The sequence below is a fragment of the Mus caroli genome, unplaced genomic scaffold, assembly GCF_978045245.1.
Source record: "Mus caroli unplaced genomic scaffold, Mus_caroli_1 scaffold_8, whole genome shotgun sequence".
Classification (NCBI taxonomy): Eukaryota; Metazoa; Chordata; class Mammalia; order Rodentia; family Muridae; genus Mus; species Mus caroli.
In genome coordinates this window covers 74,652,503-74,674,416 of record NW_028227263.1, presented here as the reverse complement: position 1 = coordinate 74,674,416, position 21,914 = coordinate 74,652,503, and the positions used below count along the sequence as shown (strand labels likewise).

The 21,914-nt window shown below is 40.0% G+C and overlaps 1 protein-coding gene across 4 annotated transcripts in view; it reads right to left on the bottom strand.

Moving 5' to 3' along the window:
• Positions 1–21,914, bottom strand: part of Mctp2 (multiple C2 and transmembrane domain containing 2) — a 238,613-nt gene that overhangs the window by 152,926 nt on the left and 63,773 nt on the right. For 3 of the 4 annotated variants that reach the window (XM_085841642.1, XM_021166947.3, XM_029480148.2), the window contains 4 exons: positions 8,294–8,436; positions 7,438–7,514; positions 6,948–7,059; positions 3,029–3,064 (listed from right to left, as the gene is read on the bottom strand). In XM_085841642.1, coding sequence (XP_085697768.1) covers positions 3,029–3,064; positions 6,948–7,059; positions 7,438–7,514; positions 8,294–8,436 — 368 coding nt within the window. Of the gene's footprint in view, positions 1–3,028; positions 3,065–6,947; positions 7,060–7,437; positions 7,515–8,293; positions 8,437–21,914 lie in introns of those variants that run through there. The other variant, XM_029480149.2, reaches the window with a different exon arrangement.

Genomic DNA, 21,914 nt, shown 5'->3' with positions numbered 1-21,914 from the left:
TTGCATGAAACTGTCTGGTGGTCAGAACTGATGTGAGTGTTCTTACATAGAGCTGCGGCAGGTATCACAGTACACCCAAGTGAGTCTTGGAGCAGCCCTGGCTACACTGGCTGCTGCACAGCCGAGATGGAAAAAGGAGTACATGCCAGTCTGTGATCTATTATATAAAACCCTGATTTCTCCATTCAATGATCATTTTAAAAGCTTTTCTGGATGGAAGCTAAGCCTATCTTTAAAAAACCGTCCTTCTATATCTATCACATTGAAATCTGGGGCAAAATATCAAAGATACATTTTTAAAACATGCCACAAAGACACTCTTATTCAGGAACATTTGAGGCAACCCCAAAAATATAAAAGTTATAGAGAAAAAGAAGCAATCATCTAAACAAAGCCACCGTCAAAATCAGATGAGGTTAAAATTCCTGTTATGCGGTAGGTAGCACAGGAGTATATTTTTCTATACTCACGGCAAAGTAATTCTCATATCAGACATTTTCTAAGGCTAAATATAATATGAAAATCCTAAAAAAAAAAAAAAAAAAAAAAAGACATTTGTATGGGGGTAGAGAAGTGATTTAGGAGCTAAGAGCCCTGGTTGTTCTTCCAGTGGTTCTCAACCTTCCTAACACTGCAATCTTGTAATACAGTTTTTTTTATTTTGTGGTGAGCCCCAATAATAAAATTATTTTGTTGCTCCATCCCTACAAATTTTCTACTGTGATGAGTCAAAATATAAATATCTACTATGTGACTCCCCTGGGGGGGGGGGTGGCCCACGGTTGAGAACCATTCTTCTAGCTCCTCCAAGTTTAATCGTGAGCATTGACAAACAGCTCACAGCCATCTGTAACTCCCGTTCCAGGGGATCCAACTCCTTTCCCTGGATCCCAGAAGTACCAGGCCTGCACGTGTTATGCAGATATGCACGCAACAAACATTTACACATACAAAATATTTTTAAATAATTAAAGACATTGCTGTTTTAAAATACCAAAAGGGATATGATCAGAGAATTTTATCCATGTTTATAGTGTTAGTGGCAGTGTGTGTATTATTCTCGAACGACTCTTTTTCATAAGACAATTTATAAATGACCTCAGTTTCCTCCTGAAACTGCAGACTTTCCAATGTAAAGAAAGTGACATCACCATTAAGTGTTCAGCAATGTATAATCTTCATGTCTCACATATGAATATCTCTCCTGTTCATCAATTTTTTTCTTGTCTGGAATGTTACTAAACATATGTAATGGCTCTGGGCATTTATTACATTCCTGAGCCTAACACACACTGAAGTCAGAATTCCTCAAAGTAAGAGAAAAATAAGGCACACAGCTAAGCCTCAACATATAACTCTGTTGTATCTATATATAAATACTGCTCTCTGGATCCTCTGTCTCCTTCATATTTTTGATATCTTTATCCAAGCCGTAGACATGTTTCCTACCCCTCTTCATTCCTTTGGCCATTGTTCCATAACCTCTCCTGTCCTCCCTAGACTCCAATATTCCCCAGGCTCACAATTTCTGTTTCTTGCCTTTATGTTCTCCCACAAACTGCCAGTGCTCTTCCACAGAGCGAAGCTCCCTAAGTAAAGATGGTTATTGATGTACAGTACCGGTGTTTTAGTGCCGTAGCCGAATCAATAAAGGAGAAAATACTGCTTTGTCAGGCTTCACCAAGGCATTCTGGGAAACTTTACTGCTTTGGGTGGTTACAGCAACTCTTAATACAGAGAGCGAGAGCCCGACTCCCTTCCATGGCGAGAAATGATGTTCTCCTACCCTCTAGTGACTGTATAGGAATAAGGCAAAGGTGGAGAATGCTTCAGACTGCAGCACATCACTGTTATCATGCCCTCTTCTGTTTCTGAACACAGACCAGAGAGCAAGGAAGCCAGTGAGGTCGGAGGAGGACCAGTTACCATTTCACAATTCTGTCAGCATGTTTAAAATGCAGAAAAGATACACTGATATCAGTGTGTGCCATCAGATCACTGCCACCTACTGATTTCTGATGCAAGAGAATCTTATTCAATCTGTATCTCTGTCTCTGGGTTTCTCCGCCCCCCTCTCTCTGCCTCTCTGCTCCTCTCAAAAATATTAAGAATTCTTGATTTGGATACAGATTCCATATTATATAGGGAACTAGTCAACTGAGGTATTGTCCACCTCAATTACACACACACACACACACACACACACGTGTACGCGCTCTTAGTCAAGTGATTGTCTGCAGAATCGCTTTCTACTCCAGGTATGAATTAGCCCCAACATTCTGAAATCAAAGTTGACAAAGAGCCTAAAGTACTAAATCATTTAACTACAATTCTACGTCTCTTGATAAAGGAGCAAGAGTTGGTAACTTAAGTTAAAAATACTTTAGGGGATTACTTTTATAATAATTTTCACATTGTTACCAAATTTATAATTTTGTAATTTATTAACTTAATAAAAGATTACGTTCAGAACCCTTTCCTTGGCACTCCTACTTGCATAAACTGTAAAATATCATACAAATGCTTAGATATATTAATGATTTATAACCTACCAGCACTTCATGAAGAAATATTTCTACTTAGCAATTGAGAAATAATTTTGTTCCAGAAGTTATCACTGAGACTTATAAAGGCTGCCACAGATTCTGCCGGTCTTCATGTGGCCCCTGAAACACTCACAATAGCTTCTCATAGCAAATAACTTCTTGAGGGGACAGCGGCTAACCGTGCCACAGTCTAAGTGTTCCAAGCTTAATGAAGTGTAAAATTCTAACATGCCCGGGTACATATAAAATGTCACCACTCAGGCAAGCACAAGTTCCAACATCTGGTCATGCCCTAACTTAATGAAACTCTAAAGAAGGGTCCTCCACTTTTTATTTATTAAAACAGTAAGAAGTAAAGAATGCTGTTACAAATCAAGTCTGGGCAATACCCCCCCACACGCACACACACATACACAGATGTAATTTATAAAAAATATGAAGTTTTATCCAAATTATATAAAGACAAAAACAAGCAAATTTACCTTGCTGGCACTTAACCGCTTCCGATTTGACCAACGCTTCAATGTATAATGACGATATCAAAATGAAAGAGAGAAACATCGGATCATTAATAATGTAATTAATAAAGTAATTAATAATGTAATTAATAAACTACTTTGCATTACATATAATACAGATTATAGTCACATCATTACTCCCAAATCTGAAAGTTAGCGTTACCCACCACCCCCCTCCCCATAAAAAAATTAATTTCATGTAAAAAATAAATTTGAAACAAAAAAAATCACACTTAGGTGGCTGGATTAATCATTTCCTCGGAGTATTCAGAATGGATCAGCCTTGGCAGACAAATACCGTTCAATCTCAGTAAGTACATTTTTCAAAATAAATGCAATAGTATAATTTCATCTTCAAAAAGGAGAGTATCAGATTTCTTCTACTGACAATGTTTAGGGAGCACTCTAAAACTGTTTGTAAATTCTTAACTAATGTCAGTTCATGTTGAGGTCATCCATAAATTTACTTAGTAGAAAATATAATTCCATTACTTTCAAAGGTTAAATCTTGATAGTCAAAATAACAGAAAAAGAATTCAGAACTTATGCCACATGGAAATCTGGTATTTTGTAAGCTAATTTAAAAAATACTTAAAAAAAAAACCTTTAGAATCATTATTGTCCAATTTAATTAATTTAGTTGATCAAGCAAATGTGTGAAGAAAGAAAAGAGGGTTGAAGGGCAACACATTTCCCACTATTCTCTTTCTGATCCTTCCCTTGTCCTGAATAAGCTGTTCACTTTTATGTACAGTTCTTTCAATGAAATCCTTCTCCTCTCCCAAGTCGGTATCCAGTCACACAATGCCTGCTCTGGCTGTCTCACTCACTAGCCTCCTGCTTGTTAAAACGAGGCAAACCTCATGATACTGCCATTACATTATGAAGCTAACCAAGCTGACCACATCTACTATAATGCTCAAGGAAGAGAGAGAAAAAAATGCAGGTAAAGGACATGTCTGCTTTGCTAATTCTCCTCAGTCCAGAGGAGACCTGAAAACGCATAACTGTCAAGAGTAGTTCACTTCCGTCTAACTAACAGCAGCTAGGGCAGGGCAGGGAGACCCTAAAGGCTCTCGTTCATAATACTTGTCCTGGAGAAATGGTGACATGGTGACTTCATCATTGCGCACCTCATCATAGTGACAGGTGCTACAACTAGGCTTTAAAATAAAATATTCAGATATTTTCTCAATAAAAGTATCAAGTATTTTCACTTAATCCAACCACTGAAATTAATGACAACCTCAAAGGGGCATGAAGCTACTAGGTCTTTTTTTTTTTTTTTTGTATAAATACTTTATTTCCTGTAGCAGTCACAGAAGATAAAGATAAAACAGGCTAGGTTATTAACATGATATCTACCTTACTATAATGCTACAAACTACCACATACATTGTATTTCTACCAGGTCTGGCATCCGTAGTTGATCATGCCATTATTATGCTATGGTCATGCCAATCCCCACGATGGTGCCCTCACTCTTACCCACATATGAGGGAAACACCTCAGAGAGGTTAAATAAGCCTGTAGATTTGACAGAGTCTCGGTAGATCCAGGAGCCAAACATAGACATTTGCTGACAAAGCCCACAATGCTAATTATGACCCTATTCTTTTCGCTTTCTCTCAGCCTTCCAGTCAGGGCCAAGTTCACCATGCTAGACAGCCAGCACAGACACAAACTGCACATCTCAAGAATGTCATTGTCACTTTGGTTCTAAAACCATAAAATATGACTCACTGTTAGCGAGGAAAATGGGTACAAAACTAAGATTCCGAACCAGAACTCCTCCACAGTGTACACATTAGCAGAAATGTATAAGCCAAGCATACTAATGACATAAATCCATTGCCCTCCAGGTCCAAGGGAAAGTCATTTCCACGTTAAAAACCCCGAATGAAAACACCATTTATTATCCACTTAATATTAATAAAAAGAAAAAGATTTTGTTTTCTATTTAGTATACCCAAATGGACTGTGATAGTCCTATAAGTAGAATAACACTTTATGGCTCAAAAAAATCATCTCTCCATTATTGACCCACTGGTAATGCTTAGATAAAGAAATTATAATGCAAAATAAATGAGACAGGCAATGCTCTTTGTGATTCTGCTTTCAAAGTATATATAATACACTGTACAGTTGGCTTCTACTGGGCATAAGGCGAGCACACAGTAAGCAGAGATTCTAACAACCTCAACAGAGGAGCCAACAAATGGGGCTCAAATACTAAGAGAGGCCAGCTAAGTTAGATGAAGACAGAGAATGCTCTTTGAACCTTGAAAAGACAGAGTTCCAGATGCATCACAAGTGCAAATCCAAGCTGCTTCTTACATTAATTGTTTTGCAGTGTGAGATAAATGGAAATCAAACTGCTATTCCTTTAAAATTCCAAATGTGGTGGTTCTGAAATGCAGCTGAAATGCAATATGATTGCTGAACACAGGTCTAGTGAGACGTATAAAAACTCAAAAGGTGCAGCCACTTTCATGAGAGAAATCAACTTTACAAAAGTCACCAAAGAAATTGTAAGAACACAATGGCTGTTAAGTGTTCCACCCTGGACGCCTGGCTCGAATACTTATTCATATCACGTATTACTTTAGCCTAGCACCCATCTCAAGTTAACTGCCACCTACTATACACTTGGAGAGTGGATCTGGGGGCACGGATTCTGAATTAACCACAACAAGACCAAAACAAAACAAAAAAGAAGCTAAAGAAAAGTCCCAGGTAGAAGGGACAGAGAAGACAGGCTCGTCTTTATCCGAGTGACAGTTTCATTGAGGTCCCAAGTGTGTATGTTTATTTACATGTAGAATTTTAGTCTGTCATTTTTAAGTAAATTAACTTAAGGATTTCAAATTTTAAAATCTAATGTTTACTAGACACTCTAGCAATTGAAAAAAAATTCAGTACACTTTTCCTATAACTTTAAGCTAGCTTCTGAGAGTTTACTAGTAAATTAGATATGGTCTTCATTATGAAATAAATTCCAACAGAAAGATTAAGCGACAGCTAAAATGAGGAATATTTACTTTAACTTAGAAGGTATATTAGAAGCCTAACTTGTGACCAGGCTTCAGATTTTCATATTGGGTTCTATACAGGTTCAAATGTAACACAAATATTCTTTCTCCTGTCACTCTTTTAGCTTCTTTTTAATCTTTCAGTAAATTGTAATCAAACACACTGTGTTCTTATTTTAATGATTGGAATTATAATGTGCAATCCATGAATATGAAAATGAGATTATAATCTTCATCAGCATGTTTACTTGTGAGAGCAGACTTTCTATCTTATCTTAACGAAATCAAATGCTTCGATGATGGTGCAGACATTGCCACTATATAGTGTGCTAATGAGAAATTGCCATGTGGTAGATGAGCGAACATTAAAATTTGTGTTCTCACAAATGCACACGTGGTAGAAAAGTCAGAAGCTAAAAGCAACAGCAAGGAAAGAAAGAAGGCGTGCTGTAAGTGGACACTTGCTCACCTCAGAACCCATGATGTAAACATTAAATTCTGGGAAGTGATTGCATCACTGAATGTGTGAAAGTCACACAGAAGCTAAGAATGACTAAAGGGAAACTCTGATACCTAAGAAAACTATATTTCCAAGGGTTTGTTTATCCAGGCAAGACATTCTATGAGTTTAATAGCAATCTTAACCATACCTTAAGCAGCCAGGTAACTTCTTATTACCTAAGTTGTCTGCCCAGTGGCTCACGAGAGAGAAGGTGCATAACCACACATTGATATTAATGCAAATAGTTTACTTCTCCCCCTTAATATATGATTGACAGTCATCCTGTCTGCTGGACAGTCCTCAAGAAGATGTCACCATGGAGAGTTTAAACAGAAAGGTCCACACTTACATGCCTCTTGAAATCACCCTGTTTTACAACTAGGTTCAAATTTAACACAATCACTCCCATGTCGTCTTCTAAACTGTTTGGATCTTCCAATTTTAAAATGTGTTCTGTAGTCCTGCAGTTAAAAATACAGAATGTGATTTTTAACACTAACTGGAAATAGGACAAGACAGTACATACATCAGGAGCTTATGGTAGCCCCCCCATTACCTCTGCATAAGGACAAGATAAGGTTTATGGGGAGCTGGGTGTGGATAGAGAATCACATTTGGTAAAAATAAATTTTCTGGGGGAAAGAACTCTGACATTATCAAAACTAACATTGGTTCACTGATCTTCCTGATCTATCACTAAAATAAAGTATAAAAACAGATAGTTAAATTATGGACCTCAATATTAAAAAAAAAAAAACATCTAAATAAGCACCATTTTCATATGAATGTGGATTTTTCCTAAAACTCATTGATAATGATTCAAGGTAAAAATACAATACCTGTTAAGTTCAAGATCTCTGAGAACGACAAATGCAGAACCCATGAAATCAGACTTGGTTAAGTCTCGATCATACACCTAGGAAAGGGTTTGGGCATTAGCACATAGGGCTGTTAAACCATCATCCCATTACTAACATACAGAATAGGCTGAAGACTCTGAAATCCATCTCTCAATCATTACAATAATTTGCACAGTGAAGTTGAAGAAAGATATAGGCAAAGCCAATACAGAGAAACAACTTGCCTACTTTGCCAACCATGCACAAAACAAAAGCAAAAATGCCTTTTGAAGCAGTGGTCAAATTCAACAAAATATTACACACCATGGACTCTTTCTGTAGTTTAATTGGCCTCTCATTAAAACTTAGTATGTTCCATGGTGAGCAAACCTGCCAATTAAATGGAAATTTGCTAACTAACGTACAGCCATCCTATTCTGTGCTCAGTTCGTACCATTTTAACCCAGATGTTGGAGTAATTGATACTTACACCTGGTAGCTTGTAGCACTATTATATACAAAGTTCTTTCTAATGAGAACAGTGTCTACACTTGTCACCACTTCAGGGCCAGTAATAATTCTTCCACACTAAGTAAGTTTAAATATAGCCAATAAGGACATTATTTACACAGTGCACGGTGACTTTGCAGCATATGGATCTCCCCGATTTGAGGGAAACATAGTCTCATAAAGAGGCTTAAAAATTTTCCTCCTACAGTATTAATATTTTAATCCAACCTCAGAGCATAATGGAAGGAATAATTGAGGCAAGTTCACTTTTAAAGAGGCCTAAGAACTACAGAGGCATAAATATTTAGAAGCCAGGAGCTGGTTTGAAAGCTGTCAGGATTATTACCTTCACACGGAGCTTTTGATCAAGGCTTTGTATTGGCAACACAACGATCTCATCCCAAATTGGGTTCAAGTTCTTATATATCACTTTACTTTTGTACAGTGTCTTCCCATTCAGCTTAAATTTCACATACGGATCGCTCGTGCCTTTAAAAGAAAAGGAGAACAAGACAGAATTTTAAAATGCATGTAAAAATCTAGCATCTCTATCAAGTCACAAGATTCTCCCTACAGTCCCCAGGCCCGAAGCCAGCCAGAGAACACACCTCGGAGATCAGTGTCTCTTTTTGAAGGAATGGGAAACCCTAGAGGTGTCACGGGAAGGGAGAAATGCTACAATTTAAGGACAAATGACTAATTCCATTTTATCTCTTAGTGGATGAATATGAATGGGCTCTTTGAGCTCCTTATATGGTTTCATTGTGTATATGTCACCCCTCAATTGCCCACAAAATAAATTCAAAAAATAAAAGAAAAATCAAGGCGGTGTCAGGAGTCCTGGGGAGAAGCTCGCCCCTCCTAGGATCAGCATAAAGTCTGTGAAAAGGGAAAGAAGTTACTTCCAAATATTTAGCAGATGGTTGATTCAACAAAATCCTATCCCTTAAAATATAATCATAATAAATAAACCAGTCTCTGCAACCACTGATTCAAAAGATGATGGGGGGTTGGGGGGGGGGACTCAGCCTGGAACCCGGGGCATAGAGATTAAATCAACAGAGTGGGCATTCTTTGCTGCCTCCTCGCACCTGCACCAAAGCTGCATACATTGTCCACACCCACGGCCAGCTGAACTGCACATCAGCCAGACCCTCAGCTGGCCTCAGAGCTGACACAGCCGACCCTAGTGGCCCCTCCTGGGGAGCTTTGAAATGGATGCCAAAGAGAATGAATATCCCTGGAGTTGATACAGCCCCACCCCACCCCCAAACACAAACCTGATGGTAGATCCGCCTTCACTTTTCTCAGATCAATTAAAAACAAAAAACAAAAAAAATAAGCTTGTAAACATAACACGTGAATTTTGTGTCCTGCCTGTGTGTTCCATGGATGTGTGCCTCATCTCACAGGCTAAGGACAGACTTGCTCATTTGTATCAGATCAGTGAAGGGACAAGAGAGAATGAGCAATCAGCAGGGAGATAGGGAAGGCTTGCTCAAGATGCTACTAACATAAAGCTTGGGACTTGTAAAATTATGGCTCTGTGGTCCATCGTGAAACCCAGCCCTAGGAAAATCCATGCAAGGACCTACTGTTGAATTCAGGGCCCCAGACAGGCTCCAGGAATGAATTCTAAAATGAATTTCTTGATATGAAAATCAATCCAATACCATCAACAAATATTATATCATAAATTAGTTCCACTACTTTGCTGCAAATGTTCACATGTCATTGAGAACTCTCATTCCTGAACAGGCTGCCGCTTAGGCACCTTTAAGTTTTCCATGCGGCTCTAATAGTCAAAAACATTGAAAATAAGTGGACTACGTTCCCCAGCTATGTGAATGGGAGGTGGTATTGCTATAGAACAAGACAGTATACATTATTCGATGTCAATAGCTTTACCAAAGCAGGAGCTTTCTGAGTTAGCATTCGTGTAATACAAGGGCACTAACTTTAAACAAAGAAATTAAAACAATCTACAGAGATCATAGGTGTCTAATTCTACCATCTACAGCTTGGCAGCATAGGAACAGAAGCCCAGCCTTCATTTGAGACACAGACCCGTGCTGAACAGTTCTGGAGGGCTAGTAAAAATAAATGCATTCACAGCCACTCAGTGCAATTCTCACTGGTGAGCGAGCATCTGCTCAACCCCTCCTTCAGCAGCTTGAGAGAACACCTCTGGCTAGTCAGGCTTTAACAATCATCCTGATATATATATATATATATATATATATATATATATATATATAATATAAAAGTGGGGGGAAACTATAATAAAAAGAGGCCTTTAATTAAATGAAATTGCCACTCTGGGATAAGACCTTCATGCTTGTCAGCGTACTCTCAAAATAAACACCTCAAACCTCGGCCTCTGTGGTGTCACTTTCTCACAGGCAAGGCATACTGGGTAATCCCCAGGCATCTTGACAGCTACATAATGTTCAAACTGTTTCACGGGTGAATGGCGGCAGTTGCATGAAAGAAAATATTAATGTCTGGAATTAATAGAAAAAAAGGACCAGAGTTTACAAAGCCAAACAAGGAAAGAGGGTGTCAAGTTAGTGCAGTGTTAATTGTTAGAGAAAATTTGCGAGGAGGGGGGAGAGCACTGTGATTTTTTTTTTCTCTCTCTCTCTCTCTCACTCTGAGCCTAAGTGCCTGACTGTCAGGGAAGTGGCATCTCAACGAGGCAGGTTCTGAAAGGGGGCCAGCAGCTCAGGAATGCGACTCCCACATTATACAAATGCTGAGCTGTCACCTGAATGGGTGGACTTTAACCTTCCTCACTGGGAGTTTCAGATACAAAGAGGCTCTTATGGTAGTTGATACTTTTAGTGGAGAAGGAGCAAGAACTAGAGACCAGGTTGTGCCTCCATAGAGCCCCAAACCAAGGCTCTTAGGGTCCAGTGCCAGTCACCTTCTCCCATACTAGATAGACTGTAGCTTCCATAGCAGAATGTCTGCATGCACAGATTCATCCAATCATGGGCAACAACATATTTTTAAATATGTGAAATGTGTCCTTACTGAATAAGTATAGACTTCTGTCATGGTCATTTTCCCACATGCAAGGCAACTATTGGCTGACATGGCATTGATATTGTGTAACTCATCTACAGATGAAGCAACATATGAAGAGAAATGCATGGAGGTTATACAGAATGTTTCTGATAGTTTACATACACCTACACACACATACATGGCAGTTTATATAGAATGCTCCATATAAAGGAGGTACATACCCATAGATTATAGAATCAACAAAGACATTGGAACTAACCCCATACAGATGGGGATAGAAGTATCTGTAAGGGAAACTGGTACCTGGTTATAATTCCTGCAGCAGAGAGGCACTAAGTCCACCCCCTAAGAACTATTTGAATCATGGTTGCTCCTGCTCAGGCCCACTAACCTAGAGATGCTCACTCTCCCTGTAACCTGTCAGCCATGCCACCAGACCACAGATACTTCTGGTCTCTCCCAAATCTTGCTGTTTGCTAGATACCCTAGGTGTTGCAAAGACATATCAGCCAAGGATCCTGCTCTTCTGCATCTGATAGCATGGGCACCCTACCACACAGCATGTGGCCCTGGGGAGTGGGGGTAAGGGTCAAAAGAAAGACACATGGTGTGGAGTTCTGCTCAATAGTAGGTAGGAAATATAGTTCCTACCTCACATGTCAGTGAGGGCTCAAATTAGGGAAGCAAGAGTGAAAATCAACATGGGAGCAAACAGGAACAAAGTCTGGGGTCACTGGGGCAGAGGGGCAACCCCAAATATAATTAGAGTTATAATGTTAAGCAATCATGTCAGTGAACCCAGAAATTGAAGAAAAAAAAAAGAAAAGAAATAGATTACAGCAGGCTGTTTTAAGTCAGAGACCAAAGTGCCCTAAACATGTACAATAAAAGCTTAGTTATTATTCTGCAAGAAATGTGGGTGTTTTATTTCCTGTTCAGCCTTTTTATTTTTTTTTAAGTAAAAGTAACATATGCCTACAACTTTGAAAGGTACAATATGAAACAAAGCCCACATCCCCTAACTGGTCCCCCATCCTATTTGTCTGGTGTGATATCCATAAGCAGTTTCTTGGGTGTTTTACTGGAAAATATAAGAATCATTTTTCAATGACTGTATTTTTCTCAAGTCATATGCCCTGAAGCCTGGGTCACACTGACAATATGCACCTTCTGGTGTATTTGCAGCTAAACATATCCTTGCTGTGCTGTATCAGTGTAGATAAGTCATTGAGATTTTACCTACTGTGGATAGGAGTTCAACTGGGCAGGCTTCAATATCTATCCTGGAATCCCAGTTCTATAGCAAGTTTGTAACACGGGGAGTATGACAGAGGCTCATTCTGGTTCTAACAGACATTATAGAATTGCTTTCTAAAGCTCAGCAAGCTTAGGGGTAGGGAAGTTGGCTCTGTGGAAAGGAGACCTTGCTGTTCTTGCAGGAGACCCCAATTCAGTTCTCAGTATTCACTTGGGGCAGCTCACAGGGGACCCAACACTTCTTGCCTCTGAGAGCACCCACATACATAGCACATAGAGACACACACACCAACCTACAAATAAATATAAAGTAAATCTCCTAAACACTTATCACACTCTGAGCAAACAATGTTTCCATCTCTTTCCGTATTCCTTAATACCGAATATTTTAAACCTTTATTTTAATCTGTTAGCAGGTGAAGGGGGGAGGGGGGAGGGAATAAAACCTACCTCTGTCTCCCCCTATCTTCAACCCTTTGAGTGGCTTTCTTGTTGCAACATCTATTTGTGATTGTCAATCAGCTTGTTGCTCTAATTACTTTGTTTTCTTTCTGTGGGCTCAGCTCCTCTTCTAGCTACAACTGGAACAAATGCTTCCTTGTGGAAATTGCTCACCAACTATACAGCTTGTCAATTTATTCAACGAGTTAGTAGTGGCCATAAGTTATTTTTGTTTTTATTTAATGAAATTAACCAAGGGCTAACTTCTGGCTTTGTACTTTCATGTCCTGCTTAGAAGCATTTTCCTCCTTAGCTGTAAGAGTTTAAATTAATTCAGCCGTGTTTCTTCCCATTGATTTTTTTTTTCTTTTTTTTTTTTTGGTGCATTTTCTTTTTGTACACTTAAGTTTTTGGTCCATCTGGAGTTATTTTAGTACGAAGAGGAAGGAAATTTCAGTTCACTCAGGAGGAGAGTAAAGTGATCAGAGGCAGGCTTTGCACATATAAATCTGACAGCAGCTTATAATTTAGAATGAAGGAGAAGGGGGACAAAGCAAGGACACCTGGTAGCTCAGCCTAATGCTGTAGGAAAGAGTTGAGGGCGGGCAGGAGGGTAGAAAACTGAGCTCAGGCCTAAGAACCTCATGTGGGGGGTGGGGGAGCTGGGGGGGCTCAGTATTTAAAGGGCCTGCTGAGAAATGTTTTCAGATTCCCAGAACCCAGACCTGTACAGCCTATGCCTGGCACCTTATCTACAGGTCCAGACTGAGGGAGCAAGGGCAGGCACCCCAAAAGAGACTAATTATATGTATGAGTGTTGGTTCTAATTCAAGGGCCCTACCAAAGAATAAAAATAAATATTTATTTTATAATATATGAATATATATTTATTATAATAGATAGATTAAATGTATTATAATAATTATAATAAATTATAAATTGTGATAAATATATTTGAGAATATAACATATATAAATAATACATATATATCAGTATATGTATTATTTATATTGATATATGTTTATATAATCAATAAATTACATACATGTTATATACATATATAAATATATATAAACATATATAAATATATTTATTATACAAAATATATATAAAGATGATTCCAGTAATCAAACCTGGGACCTCCAAATTCATACACACACATACACACATGCCCCATACATAAATGCCTTTAAAAATAGAAAAAAAAAAAACTGCCCAGATATACTTGTCATCTACAGTGGAGTTCTACACAATGAGAGGAGTGTGTCACCAGAGCCATTTGAGATGGCTCCTCCATGTTCCTGCTTGGAAAATCTAAAACATAGAGTGAAATATTAAACCCTATTAACAGTGAGATAGGTTAGTGAATAAAAGTATTTTTCATATAAGCCTGAAGAAATTGGTCCCTCGTACTCTTAGTACAAAGAAAGTAACTTTCAAAAATTGTCCACTGACCCACACACATATACCTCAGCATGCATAAACTCACCGATAGACAGTATGTGTACATACATACACACAGAGATACACTGCAAAATAAAAATATATTATTAAATTCATCTATATCTAAACTGGCAGAAAAAAAGGAATAGGCCTACGGGTTCCCCAAACAGGGATGCTGAAGTCAGTGCACAAACATCTTGTAAGTAACTGTGTAATCTTGAATAATTCGCTCAATTTCCTTACACTATACTATTCTCCTTTGTAATTCGAAAAACTACCATTCTCAAAGGATTCCCTTGAGAACAAACAAGCCAATCTACTTTAATGATAGCCAGCTCCAGAAGTTACCAAGAACGCCTCCTCCCTCTTAAGGGCTATTTTTAGCATTGCTATTCATTTGCGTTTAAAAACAGAAGAGCAAATAACCACTTATGCAGTTCTAATGTCCAATTACTTTATTTTAATGTCCAAGGTAATTCACATGACTAATTCCTTCCTATAAAGTTTCTTTATTGCTATCTCTGAAGGCCTGGAATTTTCAATCACCTTCTGTTTAAGGAGATGGGAAGGAAAAAAAAAAGTGTAATCTTAAATTCTTTATTCAGGAACTCAAATTCCATACATTCAGTAAAACTTCTCTGAAACGTCCTTAGGTTTTCTGGAAGGAAATAACCATATACAAAATTTAAACTTTTAAATCCCCATGAACATGTGGTTTCTTCTCTGTCTAAAAATCCAGCAGTCGTTCACTGAGGACGTCAGGGTACTCTGGAAATCTAGTCTGGCAGTATGGGGTCCAGGAGTTCTGTATTTGAGGCTGGTCAAATAAAAGAAAGAAAGAAAGAAAGAAAGGAAGGAAGGGAAGGGAAGGGAAGGGAAGGGAAGGGAAGGGAAGGGAAGGGAAGGGAAGGGAAGGGAAGGGAAGGGAAGGGAAGGGAAGGGAAGGGAAGGGAAGGGAAGGGAAGGGAAGGGAAGGGAAGGGAAGGGAAGGGAAGGGAAGGGAAGGGAAGGGAAGGGAAGGGAAGGGAAGGGAAGGGAAGGGAAGGGAAGGGAAGGGAAGGGAAGGGAAGGGAAGGGAAGGGAAGGGAAGGGAAGGGAAGGGAAGGGAAGGGAAGGGAAGGGAAGGGAAGGGAAGGGAAGGGAAGGGAAGGGAAGGGAAGGGAAGGGAAGGGAAGGGAAGGGAAGGGAAGGGAAGGGAAGGGAAGGGAAGGGAAGGGAAGGGAAGGGAAGGGAAGGGAAGGGAAGGGAAGGGAAGGGAAGGGAAGGGAAGGGAAGGGAAGGGAAGGGAAGGGAAGGGAAGGGAAGGGAAGGGAAGGGAAGGGAAGGGAAGGGAAGGGAAGGGAAGGGAAGGGAAGGGAAGGGAAGGGAAGGGAAGGGAAGGGAAGGGAAGGGAAGGGAAGGGAAGGGAAGGGAAGGGAAGGGAAGGGAAGGGAAGGGAAGGGAAGGGAAGGGAAGGGAAGGGAAGGGAAGGGAAGGGAAGGGAAGGGAAGGGAAGGGAAGGGAAGGGAAGGGAAGGGAAGGGAAGGGAAGGGAAGGGAAGGGAAGGGAAGGGAAGGGAAGGGAAGGGAAGGGAAGGGAAGGGAAGGGAAGGGAAGGGAAGGGAAGGGAAGGGAAGGGAAGGGAAGGGAAGGGAAGGGAAGGGAAGGGAAGGGAAGGGAAGGGAAGGGAAGGGAAGGGAAGGGAAGGGAAGGGAAGGGAAGGGAAGGGAAGGGAAGGGAAGGGAAGGGAAGGGAAGGGAAGGGAAGGGAAGGGAAGGGAAGGGAAGGGAAGGGAAGGGAAGGGAAGGGAAGGGAAGGGAAGGGAAGGGAAGGGAAGGGAAGGGAAGGGAAGGGAAGGGAAGGGAAGGGAAGGGAAGGGAAGGGAAGGGAAGGGAAGGGAAGGGAAGGGAAGGGAAGGGAAGGGAAGGGAAGGGAAGGGAAGGGAAGGGAAGGGAAGGGAAGGGAAGGGAAGGGAAGGGAAGGGAAGGGAAGGGAAGGGAAGAGAAGAGAAGAGAAGAGAAGAGAAGAGAAGAGAAGAGAAGAGAAGAGAAGTTCCAGGATAAAAATTAAAATGGGAGGAGACTATGTCAGTTATGGCATCTTCATGGGAGCCTGTGTCCAACAGCAGCTCAATGGAGAAACGCAGACAGAATGATGCCTGCACACCACATCCTTAACAGTTCCATTCAGAAACCAGAGGGGTGCAGAAAGAAAGCGAGCAGTTTCCTTATCATATGAAAAGGAAGAATCACTTCTTCCACAGCATATGAGTTCAGAAGAATGCCAAGCCTCCTGAGCATACAGCCATATGCAGATCTATCCCGGCCCTGGCTTCTTCTGTAGACAGCAGCTATCTGCTTCTGGAATCTGCTTTCCCATTTTCAACCCCAGAAGAGCTGTGTTCTCCTCAATGTTCCACTGCCCTTAAAACACACCTTGCTAATGTATCCACCCTAATTGAATGGGAGCAACTTCCCTCCTCTAAGGGGATCACCTAAGTATAAAATCTCCAGTGGCTCCATGAGCAAGCTATGGCCCTGGTTGGACTTTGAGATACAAAGGCCTCAGGGAACGCACAGGTATGTATGGTAGAAGCAAGCACAGATATCCACTTTACTGAACAATGTTCCAGGAATTAACTTATGGCAGAATTAATTATCTGAAAGTCTTGGTTTGAGCAGAAACTTCCTTTAACTGCTTATGAAATTCATAAAAACCTGAATGAGGTAAATAATATAATTTATCAATGCTGCAGCAAAGTAGGGCAGTGAGCGTTTCTGGGGCCATTGGATTCTCCTAGCCAGAGGACCTGCCGTATGGTTCCTCCAGCCACATCCCAGACTACCTCTATCTACCTTCTGAGAATCCCTTCCCTTTACTACCTGGGTTCCCTTTCAATTTCATCTCTTTCCCACCATTAATCTTACCTGTTTGGCTCCCTGTTGTAGCCTACGCTACAACATATCCTATACCTATCGTTTTGTTTGCATAACAGTTTTGTAGAGAGCTGGAAAGATGGTTCAGTGGCTAAGAGCATTCACTCTGGAAGATGACCTCGGTTCAATTTCACAGCACCTCACAACTAGCTATTACTCCATTTCCAAATTAATCTGACACCCTCTTCTGGCTTCCAGAATCTTCTGCTTGCATGATTTCTAGACATGCCCAGGATACACATACATACATACATACATACCAAAGCATACACTCATAAACATAAAATAAAAATAAATTTAAATTAAATCAAATTTTAAATATTTCAACATACTACTTTGATTTTGCCTTCCTAACCCATTGCTAATGAGCCAAATACATTCAAAAACTATTTAAAACAGCCATATCATTCATTCATATATATATATATATATGTACATATATATTCATGATGTATATGTGCATATGATACAACTATCATAGCTCTCTTTATAGTGGAAAGACTTGTCAATATATACAAATTCAGTAATTTCAGGAAATTAGTTATTTGGTGAATACAGGCTTAAACTGGTTGGGTTTTGGAAGAATGGTCATGCAGACAATACCTGCATCCCTTTTCTTCATAGGCAACCAGACACATGCATGAGTGTAAACTTCTGTAAATCTCATGCATGACCATCCTTGTAACACTGGAAACAAAAGCTCCAAGTATCATGAGAAGGCATAAAGACATAGAAGCCCACATACACACAAGCAGAACGTATGCGTACAATAGACAACGGAGCAAAATGAGCAAAAGATACCTGAAGTATGTCAGGGGACAAATCACATGCTGCGCCATGTCTGACAATGGACACCCTCACCAACAAACATAGAGAATCCCTACACAAGCAGATGAAAAACTATGCTAGGGTAAATTCAAGTCAGTGATGAAGATGGGGGCAGCAAACACAGAAAGCAGTCCAGACTCACTTTCCTTGGTCTTTCATGAGCACTGAGAAAGGATTATGTGGAAACTGGCTCATCAGAGTGGTGAGCATCAAACATCCCAAGCATGGCAGAAGCATGCCAGACTCTCAAAACAAAACTGAGCACCAGCGCTCCCCAGTGGCCTCAGAAATGGGAAAACACAAAGACTTTTAGGTCCGGCATGTCTTGTGGGGTCTATGCAGGATGACAAGGGGCTCAGAGAAACAGATTCCAAACTCAGCTGTGCTCCTTTGTTTCACTGTTTTAACAAGCTCTGACACGGTCAGGCATGAAGAAGACAGCCAAAGCCCTGGATGGGGTTTGCATCCAAGCAAGCCTTCAGGTTTGCTTCTGACACAGCAGCCCATAGGTTTTTGTCCTGCTGCACATTCATAGTGAGGATCTCATGCCATCTGGTGTTCAGAGAAGGTATGCCAGCAAGAAGCAGAGTTGAGAGCTTGCAAAGTCAAAAACCGGGGAGGTATAGATGCAGTGCACTATGATGCACACACCTGACTCTTGCACTAAGGAACACATCAGCAGAAATCCAGCTGAAGCCGAGAAAGCACTGCTGGAACTTATGACACTTGTGTGTATAGTCATTGAAAAGAGGCAGTCTAGTCATTAGGGAAAGAAAGATTTCTTCTAGTTCATATAAAAGTAACTTTGGGGAAAAAAGCTAAGGTTTTTGTTTGGGGGGGGGTCTAAAAATTGGGAAAAAATAGAGACAGATGAAAGATACAAATGGAAAATGAAAAGAGAGAGAGAGAGAGAGAGAGAGAGAGAGAGAGAGAGAGAGAGAATACATCAGACAGACAGGGAAGATGTTTGGGTTATTGTGACTGATGTCAGAGCCTCTCTAGATGTGGAAATGGAGAGAGGTAGTCTTCAGAACAGGAAGTGAAAACTAACGACATTTTCACAACAGACACATCACAATCCCATCTGTGAACATGCCCAGCAAACTGTAGGAGCAAGGGCCATTCCACATGGAAGAAGATTTGCAAAGATGAAAGGCCAAATCTCAACCCACATATTGAAATGTCCAAACTTATTGATGCAAACACTACTTTAAGCAAACAGAGAATAGGGCTTTTCCTCTACCCAATTAACAAAGTTATTCTACAGTCAATGAAGGTAATAGAAGTGAGCCCCCTCATTGCTTCTGACGAGAATAAGCCTTGCTGGGGAGCAAACTGTCACTTGGGTAATGAGGACACTGAGCAAGTCAGGTGATCGTGGGACTGGATGCAAATCTATAACTGACTTGCAAAGAAGCTATGGCCAAAATTGTACACACAGTTGAAGACATGGGCACATTCGTGGAAGCATGGTTTGTAATATTAAAACTTCAGGGCCAGCAAGAAGGCTCAATGAGTAAAGATATTTGCCACACAAGCTTAATGGCCTGAGGTCAATCCCCAGTACCAGTACAGGGAAGGAACTGACGGCTACAAAGTTGTCCTCTAAATTCCACATACTTGCTGTGGCATACATGTGTTTACACACATCATGGGAACACACACACTCATGTGAGTATACACACACACACACACATATAGATATAGATATAGATATACAGATATATATGTACATATATATACATTAATAATAATAATAATAATAATAATAATAAAATAACTATTGACATCACAAAGAAAACTATTAGCCCTCAACAATAGCAGGAGTGACGGTTAAGGCCCTCTGGTGGTGATGGTGAATTTCATTTTCTCCTTTGCAATACCCAAGAGTAGCCAGAAGAGGGCACCAGCTACACAGTATTCTTTTAGGTCACCGCTGAGGACTTGGGTTACTGATTAGCCCTCACATCAAGGGAAAACAAGTTTTAATGTAGACGATGTTAACTTCCAGAAATTAGTGATGTAGGGTATGAGAGGGCATGAGATGAATCCAAACATTAGACCATAATATTATTGTAGACCAAGGTCAGCAAACTTAAGTAGCTGGGTTCAATCCATCCCAATGTCTAGTGTGTATTTCTCTAGTTTATGTTAATGCAGTTTAAGCAGAGCATTACCATGTTTGTTTGCATGTGGATTCTTTACAGGTATCTGTTACATGCCTTACAGTTACATGGCTGTAACTTGTGGGTCTTGAAGCCTAAAATAATTAATAGCAGGCCTTGTATATGAGCTGTTTGAGAGCCTACATCTAGAGAGAAAACTTCATAAGCAGGAATGAGTTTGTACAAATTTAAAGCAAATGCTGAGCTCTTTAGTAAAATAAAAAAGTGATTCACCAAAAAATCGCTTCGGTCACCAAAACCTACAGAATAAAACTGCACTGAAATTAATCTTCTAGCTGCTCCCCTGAGCTGAAGGGGTAACTAAAGCATTTGAATACATTGCAAAGCCCGCACCATAACTGAAAGTTAGTATCTGATCAATTAGATGCATGTAGGTTTTCACATTAAAAATTAAATTTATTATAACATTCAATAAAAAATGAAAATACAAATACACTTCTCTCTTGTGAACAATGACTACACATTATCCAGTAATAAAGGATGAGCCCGAAGAACACTCTGTTACGTGAAATGAGCCAGGCTCAGTAAAGTAAATGCTCTATGCTCTCGTTTCTATGTACAATTTCAGAGAAATTGAGAGTAGAAGGGTGGATACCACAGGACAAGAAGAATGTGGGGAAAAGAGAGGGGGACAGAGGCTAGTCACAGGCATAATGGCACTGCTGGTGGGGCAAGAAATTGTGGGCTGTGTTACCCAGTAGAGTGACTATAACCAACAGTAACACATAACATGTTTTAAACAGAAGGACAGTGACTGTTCTCCCAGTGACGAGCTGAGAAGTGTCTAAGGTGATGTGTAAGACAATGGTGCAGATATGACCATTACATATATTTGTACATTCCTAAACATAATACCCCATAAACATAGGTCAACGAAAATTAAAAACACTGAAGTATGAAAACTGTATACATGAACTTCTGCATGGAATAGTGTTCCATTCTCTCACTGACAGGACAATGGCTTCATCATGACAGAGGTACGCTGACCAATGTACAGGGATGTGCAGTGATGTTAGAATGATGTACTAAGAATTAGACAGCTAGAGAACTCCTGTACATAGAGAGGACCGAAAAGATCAGGAGAAGAGCAGTTGGCTCACAAAAATGATGCAGGGCCAATGATTGTCCCATACTTATAGACTTGGAGGGAAGAAAATCCCAAAATTATTATATATCATATATAGCATATGATATACAATATAATAAAATGTATATTATATTATATATAATATATAAACTATACATAGTGTGTGTGTATGTGTGTGTGCATGTGTCTGTGTCTGTGTGTGTATACTAGGTCTCAAAGTTAAACACATTCTCTCCATAATGCTCTTCACATCTGAGGAAGTTGTCACTCATTCCTGCTTTTGAAGTTTTCTCTCTAGATGTAGGCTCTCAAACAGCTCATATACAAGGCCTGCTATTAATTATTTTAGGCTTCAAGACCCACAAGTTACAGCCATGTAACTGTAAGGCATGTAACAGATACCTGTAAAGAATCCACATGCAAACGAACATGGTAATGCTCTGCTAAAACTGCATTAATATAAACTAGAGAAATACACACTAGACATTGGGATGGATTGAACCCAGCTACTTAAGTTTGCTGACCTTGGTCTACAATAATATTATGGTCTAATGTTTGGATTCATCCTCAGAAAACAGTCTTTTATTAGCATAGTGGCTGTAACCAGTGTTAGAACAATGAAGATGTGTTGTGAAGCAATCATCTAGATTTGAAGCTCATGCTTTTAATAGGTAGTAACTTGGTAAAAAGACAAACTACTGCTTTAGCATCTTTTTTGACAGAAGCAGTCACTGGAACACTTAGCAGGTCCAGGGTCAGATCATCTGGACGTGGTCACTTT